Raw genomic sequence first — 7862 nt, 5'->3', positions numbered from 1 at the left:
AGCAAGCTATTGTAGGTAACCTAAGGCCATCTCTAATCGAAGGGTCCAGATGGCAAAATGGCTGAAAGTAGTCTGAAAACCGTATCCAACCGAGGGCTAGGCCAGAAGGCTCGTAGGCCCCATGGATTTTGAAAGGGCCAAAAGGCCAACCGGCTGACCCAATCCAGCCAGCCAACTAGCCCCAGGCCAGGCCAAAAATTCTAGCATTCTTGTCGGATATAACCAACAGGAATTCTAGGCCAAATTTCAAATGCAACAGCTTGCTGACGTCAACTGTTATTTTTGAATTTTTTTGCAGTTTTATTTATTTATTTTTTACACAATTTTTTTCCTATAACTTTTATTTTTTTCTATAACTTCCTATAACTTCTATATTACAAAATTTGTTTCATATATTTTTTTTAAATTCTATTTTTTTTCCCATAACTTCTATTTTACAGAATTTGTTTCATATATTTTTTAAATTCTATTTTTTTCCTATAACTTCCTAAGCCATTATACAACATTAAATTAAATTAAGTAACATGAAACAACATTAAATAACATTAACCAACTTAAGAATTATACAACATAAAACTTAAATGTCTACTCCATGCTATTTTTGGCCCAAAGATGTGCAACAAGATCCTGTTGTAGGTACTTGTTTGTGGCACGGGAACGTATCATTCTATAGCGCCTCATGTACTCATTTATAAAGATACTACCAATTCTTGGATTGAAAGGAAAATTAGGCCCATCATATATTTTTGCACGAGCCCTTCTTGATCTATTTGAATCTTCTTGATCATCATCGGACTCTCCATCAATATATCTCGCTCGTTCTCCACTATCATATTGTGTAATATGATGCAGTTTTTAAATAATAAATTATGTTTGGCACTCGGTTGGAGACGGTTTTTTTTTGTGACAGGGCTAAAACGAGCCCTATGGCCCTTTGGCCATAAGTTGGAGATGAAGACAAATATGGCCCTGTACTGTTCATTAAAATATTAATTTCTTGGACGCCAAAGGGCTAAAACGAGCCCTCTAGCCAGCCTTCGGTTGGAGATGGCCTAATATCCTGCAAAACAAGCTGTAGGTTTGCTAGTCACGAAGCTGAGGAAAAACAACCCCATCGTGAGTCTGTAGGCTGCAGCAGTGCACAGGTCGAGGGGAAAGTGCCCATCAGAGTGATTAGGTGTGCAGTCTCGTCCAACAGAAGGGAAAGACTAGGCACTTAGCTTGGTTCTCATGCGCAGAAAGCAAGCCTAGAGGGCTGCTAGGTCAAAACGTCAAAATGATGTCATCTTGGTAGAGTCTGAGCAACAGCTCGGCTCGGCGCGACTTAGCACTTGGGTATAAACGCAGGCTAACCAGCGCAGTGGCACTTGATTGGCAAAAAATGAACATTGAGGCTTTGAATTTGTAGAAGAACCTCCTCTATGAACCTTAAGTTCCTTAGCCTCGGACAAGAATATGCTGCTAATGTGTTGTAGACCTATTTAACTGAAGAATTATAGAGAGGAAGAGAGGGGTGCGACACATAGGGAAAGAGATTGATTTGGTGTATTCTGATGTGTGTTATCTTACATCATTGTGTCTTTATTTATAGTAGTAGAAAAATAAATTCCTTACCCTTTAGGTATTACAACTGAATCAGGACACTATCTAAAATGTATAACACAACCGCAGTAGAATTTGCACAATAACATTCCTCACCTAATTAGAACTTCAACAAGATATATCTTTTACACTAAGGGGATGCAAAGTTGGGCTGAGTCACATAATAAATAACTTAATTTGGTATCAAATTCACCATCTTTTTACGTCATTTTGAATCTAAGAATCACACCATATCCAGCCAATGAAATGGTTAATTGATTGTAATTTAAATAAAATAATCACCAAATTATATATATATATATATATATATATATTTTATTTATTTTATAAAGTAATGGAAGAGTGTATTGTTTAGATTTCAGGGTGCGTTTAGACTTCCTTTACGTGTATGGTTCAAAGGCTCAAAAGCCTCGAACCAAAAGCCCACAATAATTGCCCAATCAGAAAGCCCAGGAAAAGAAATAGTCGGGTCCCATACGGCGTCGCTTCGTTCTCCTCCCTCGCTGCACAAACTTGTACAAAGAGAGAGGGAGAGAGCAGCACTGTAGTATAGCATTACCTACAGAAGGTACCAAAAAATTCCCCCAAATTTGTGCCCTAGGATTTCGAGTTTTCCCAAATGGAAGGCGACGACGATACATCGGGACCAATGATCGACGACGAGATCTACGCCAACGGCGTCGATGGAGACAACGAGAAGCGGAGCCGACCCATCATCAGCAGCGAGCAACTCGACATCGAGGCCTACGCGAGCCTCTACAGCGGCCGCACCAAGATCATGCGCCTCCTTTTCATCGCCCAGAGGAGCCAGAGCAACGAGGCTATGGAGCTGGAGGCGCTCCGCATGGCCTACGACGAAATTAAGAAGGGGGAGAACACCCAGTTGCACAGGGAGGTCGTGCAGAAGATCGCCGGTCGATTGGGGCCGGAGTACGGAATGGACGTCGCTTGGTGCGACACTGTGGATAGGAGGGCCGAGCAGAAGAAGGAGAAGCTCGAGAACGAGCTCAATGCCTACAGGGTATGCCGTCCATACAACCCTCTCATCTTTGTGGTTCTCTCTTTAATTTCTAGGGTTTATGTGATTGAGTAGTATATAGGTTTTTTTATTTTTTGTGGTGGGTTTTGTTGTGTTTATTTAATTTTTGTTTAATTGTTCATGTTGCTATACTTGATATGGTGTGCCCATAGTCTGTTTGCTGGGTTTAATGGTTTGTCATAGTTATCGTTTACGGGTTATGTTGTATATACAAACGTGGTTATGGGTGAGATGTTCTATTCAGGATACAGGCAGTCATGGTCCTGTGGCTTGTATCTTAGGCAGTGTTGGGCAGTAAGCAAACAACTTGTTCACCCCTCGACTTTAGCTTTGCCTTCAGATGTTTTGGTGGATCAGTGAAAAGATGTTAAAGGCACATAGTAGATGTTATTCTTTCGGGTATAGGAAAGGTAAAGGAGATGGTGTACTGCAGTTTTGTGCATGCAAATGAATATGGGCTTTTGATGTTTTGTAAATTGAAATGGACCGTGGTCATTGTTCTCGTCAACCTAGTGAAGCTGTCGGGTAATAATCAACTTTGGGCTCAAAATGGAGGTTTCCAAATGCAACATTATCAGTGGTTAATGCATGACAGATATTTTCAGACACATTTACTTATACGTGTTGCATGTTTTTCAACTGTTGGTCCTCTTAGAACTTCTTTTTTGTATACTTATTATTGGGATCTAATGAGTTCTCATATACAGTGGTTAGGGTTCTGCTATAGTTGAGTTTTTGATGCTTATTATATATATTTTTATGGTGGGAAAAACTACATTTGGGATTTCTGTCCGAGGGTTGTTATGCATATTTCCTTGCTTATGTTCCTAAATGGTAAAATAAGTGCAATTTATGTGGTTAAATCTTATTTGGCTCCCATTATGGCGTACCATGATCTCTCATTATTCCTTCAAATGCTTTTGTGCAGACAAATCTGATCAAAGAAAGCATAAGAATGGGTTACAATGATTTTGGAGATTTTTATTATGCTCATGGTCAACTTGGGGATGCTTTTAAAAGTTATGTTCGGACTCGTGATTATTGCACTACGTCAAAGCATATTGTTCACATGTGCATGAGTTCAACTCTGGTCAGCATCGAGATGGGTCAATTTACTCATGTCACAAGCTATATTACCAAAGCAGAGCAAATACCAGATGCCCTTGACCCTGTCACTGTGGCTAAACTTCGTTGTGCTGCTGGATTGGCTCACTTGGAATCTAAAAAATACAAACTTGCTGCTCGTAAGGTTGTGGATATTTCATTACTTTTTTTCTATCGTAATGCTTTTTTCTTTTTCTTGTTTTTTTAAATATATATTAAAATCATCTAGCTTTGTGCTTTAACGTAAGAGCTTGTGAGTTTATGATTTTAATCAGTTAGGCATGTTGTGTTTGGTATGCTAATACAATTTACAAATACTGAGAAGGTCAATTAACAGTCAATTATTTCATGCGCTAAAGTTGTTTCAACTACAAACTAAAAGGATGTGAGTTAGCTAATGATGAATTAAGATGCCTTGTGTGCGTATCATATACCAGCAGTTTCAAATACAGACTGTGAGGGAGTGTTTGAATGCTCAGTATTTGGTGTTCACACAATGAACTTTTTCGTGTATATTTATATATTATTCAGTATATAATGGCATCTTTCATTTTATATCTTATATTCTGGATCATATTTAGTGTGCCTTTTGGGAACCTTCAAAGTATAATTATTTCCTTACAGCTCTTTCAACTGTACTATGTCATTATTATTTTCCAATCTTATTTTAGTTGCAATTTATGTGTTCTTGTTGGGCAGAATTTATGACAAGATATTCCGATAATATTGAACTTATGCCTTCAAAATCAAAGGAAACAGTTTGACCTTTAAGTATTGCTAATTTAATTTTTCCTGGTTTTAAGATTGTCCCTGGTTCCCTAAATTTTATTTCTATCCTACATGAAGGGTGTTATTATATGCCCATTATTTAGTAAAATCAATTGCAGTCTTTTGATAATGTAGTAGTCTCTGTCTTCCCTTTGTCTGTTGCTTTCGTGAGACATCTAATGTTTTAATCATGCTCATTCATTGTGACGTTACAGTTTCTGGAAACTGGGCCTGAATTAGGAAACCACTACAATGAAGTGATTGCTCCTCAAGATGTTGCAACATATGGTGGGCTTTGTGCACTTGCAACTTTTGACAGAATGGAGCTTAAGGCATATGTTCTTTCTTTCCTTTTAACTATATCCTTTTGATTTTATGGTTTTTTGGTTTAGACATAAAGCTTCTTTCTCAGTGAATGATTTTATATGACAGAACAAAGTTATAGACAACCTGAATTTCCGGAATTTTTTAGAGTTAGTACCTGAAGTCAGGGAGCTTATCAATGATTTCTACTCAAGGTAATCAATCGTGATGTTATCTTTTTAGTTGTTGCCTTTGCTTCATCATTGTGTCAATTTCGGCAATGGTGCTTCTACACAATGCATAAATGGTGGGGGAATTTCAAGTTATATAAACATTTATAGATTTAAATCATGTGAAGATCTTAAAATTATTTTTCTTGTTAAACCAATTTGTCAAGTGAGATTAGACATTACTTGTTTGTACCATAATCCATCCTGTGATTACTTTGAAATGACATTAGACCTTGCTTACGCATAGTTTCAATTGCAATGAGTTCACGTTTTCCAATTCCTTGTTGGAAATGAATATAGAAGTTGAAGGTGCTTGTGCTTGTGCAATTGCTTTTACCTGTTGGCAGTGTCGAAGGCTTGTTATCTGATTGATGTTCAGATATTTCAGTTTCAGTAACATTCATTTGTTCTTCTTTTGTAGCCATTATGCTTCATGCCTGGATTACCTTGGGAATCTCAAAGCAAATTTGCTGCTTGACATCCATTTGCATGATCACCTTGAGACACTCTATGGCCAGATCCGCCACAAGGCTCTCATCCAGTATACACACCCCTTTGTGTCGGTAGATTTACACATGATGGCCAATGCTTTCAAAACTGATGTTGCAGGGCTTGAGAAAGAACTTGAAGCTTTGATCACTGACAACCAAGTCCAGGTGTGCTTTTCAATGCTATCTGCTGTATCTACTTGTATGGGATATTTACCTAGCTTGTAGCTTACAAAATCTTGCTAACTCACTCCATGCCCATTTGTCCAATGGACCTCATATAATTGGTTCACTTAAGTGGGCCTTTACTTGATGTCCTAGGACTAGGCATGGAGTTTGGAACCCAATCGGTTAACTGAAGTATTATGCACGATGAATCGGTTTTTGTGGTAGGTTTTGGGGCGGTGGGGTTGAAGTGAAACTTTAGATCGGTTGTTTTTCATGTGTAGTATTTTGTTCTTTATTGACCGAATACATGATGCCACTTCAGGCTAGAATTGACTCGCACAACAAAATCCTCTATGCACGACATGCAGATCAAAGGAATGCAACTTTTCAACGGGTGCTACAGACAGGGAATGAGTTTGATCGGGATGTTAAGTCTATGCTCCTTAGGGTAAATCTTATAAAGCATGAGCACAATCTCAGGGCATCAAGGAAACACTGATTATTTTAGACAATGTGTTAATCTGGCAATCTGGCCAAGGTTTGCGTCTGCACTTTTTGTTTTTGACATTCATCAGCTTGGTTTAGTACGGTGGAGGATTTGACACATTTAGAAAACCAGGGTGCAAATATATGCGATCTTTACCGATATTAGATGGTTGTTGTCTTGAATATTCGGATTTTGATTTTGATTAGATTTTTAGTAGTTGCAGCATTGATTCAGTTTCTTCTCCGTTGGACAATGTCAATATCGAATATTCAGATTGAATATTGAAGCCGGAATTGCATAAATTTTAATGCCCCAGTTTGAGGACTTATATGGTATTGGTACAGTCACAATGCGTGCTGTGGCAATGAAATAAGGATGTGTACATTATTAATCACGTCCTTATTTTATTAGTACCAGAAGCCACATTGCGGTTGTTTCTGTGCAATGTGACTTGTTCTCCTTAAGTTTAACCATAGATTACTTACTAGGCCGGTGCGCCATCAGGCCTGTCACAATTGTCAAAATGGAGCTCTTTCAAAGCTTTTTGAAGTTTTACAGTGTTGGTTGCTGAGTTTACTTTTAGGCTTTAGACTTTACCGAAAGTTTTAATTACTCTAATACCGGTGATAAGTCTGGCAATATAACCTCAACCCTGGTTAGTAAATTCGCATGTTATACATGTATTTAGGAATTGCTTTGTAAAATATTTCGGCTTTTCTTATGCTGCTCATTGATTATTTTTATTACAAAGAATATTTTACACTAATGCACACCAAAGATAAGGTGGAGTGTTTGAAATCAAAACGCTATGCGTTGAAGAGGATGCTCTAAACCCCAGGAGCACTCACCATTTTTTGCTGAAATTGTTTAATACAAATCCTTTACACGTATTTCTCTCTATGTCGTTTTAATTGAATTCAAGCTATATTCTAAAATAATCTACACTAAAGGGAAGGCGGAGGATTAAACTTGAATTATAGTGGGTTTAAGAGGAAGACCCTAAGGTTATGTCCAATGGATCAGACCATAGGGTCATAGGCCATGTTTTAGCTCAAAATAAGACAAGATCCAACTCCAACGGAGGGTTGGGCCCAAAAAGAGACCCACCAGGCCATTTGTTAACCCTTAGGCCATTGGGTTGGGCATTTTGAGCTAGCCAGCCAACCCGTTTGAGATGCCCAAGTTGTTAGTAGCCCATTTGCTAGTTGACTTTAGCTTGCTATTGGTTTTCAATTCTTTTTTTTAGGACGAAATTTTATTTGACATGCCCGACCCGGATCAATCCTGAAGAAAGCTCGGGTTTCTTCATTTTTCAATCTTAGAAATTCTTTGTTTTCTCCAGATTTCTTGCTTTCTTGAGTATATGGACAAGTTCAAGAAGCTTAGGTGATTTTTCAGTGAGTTTAGGTCATTCTTGGAGGTGGAATAGTGGATGCCTGGGTTGTTCCGAGAGGGAGAAGAGGGAGAGCGCTATGGGAGAGATGAGTGGGTAGAGAGAGAAAGGGAGAGATGTGAGGTGTGATAGATAGGATGTGGGAGAGAGAGTTAAATAGGACAAAAGTAATGATGTGTCTAATAGATTAAAGGGAGTCTTAACGAAAAACTCCTGATACTGTTCACTTTTAACGTTAATGATATTTTTACTCTAAAAAGTCGCTCTTGGTACTATTCAC

General features: G+C 38.3%; 1 protein-coding gene across 1 annotated transcript; it reads left to right on the top strand.

Moving 5' to 3' along the window:
- Positions 1-2129: 2129 nt before the first annotated feature.
- LOC126628902 (COP9 signalosome complex subunit 1) lies at positions 2130-6491 on the top strand. The gene is made up of 6 exons (XM_050298764.1): positions 2130-2623; positions 3570-3890; positions 4729-4845; positions 4946-5031; positions 5468-5702; positions 6025-6491. The coding sequence occupies exons 1-6, from the start codon at positions 2222-2224 to the stop codon at positions 6199-6201; spliced, it is 1338 nt and encodes a 445-aa protein (XP_050154721.1). The 5' UTR covers positions 2130-2221; the 3' UTR covers positions 6202-6491.
- The last annotated feature ends 1371 nt before the right edge of the window (positions 6492-7862 follow it).

This window comes from Malus sylvestris, chromosome 7 (assembly GCF_916048215.2).
Source record: "Malus sylvestris chromosome 7, drMalSylv7.2, whole genome shotgun sequence".
In the NCBI taxonomy this organism is placed as follows: Eukaryota; Viridiplantae; Streptophyta; class Magnoliopsida; order Rosales; family Rosaceae; genus Malus; species Malus sylvestris.
Note: the sequence above shows the minus strand (reverse complement) of the source record. Positions and strands in the feature narration are given on the sequence as shown.

Excerpts from the sequence above, each read along its gene's own strand:
- LOC126628902 (XM_050298764.1), top strand. The coding sequence starts at position 2,222 with ATGGAAGGCGACGACGATACATCGGGACCAATGATCGACGACGAGATC. Across the intron at positions 4,846-4,945 it reads TTGACAGAATGGAGCTTAAG|AACAAAGTTATAGACAACCT; the intron begins GCATATGTTCTT and ends TTTATATGACAG. Across the intron at positions 5,703-6,024 it reads TCACTGACAACCAAGTCCAG|GCTAGAATTGACTCGCACAA; the intron begins GTGTGCTTTTCA and ends ATGCCACTTCAG.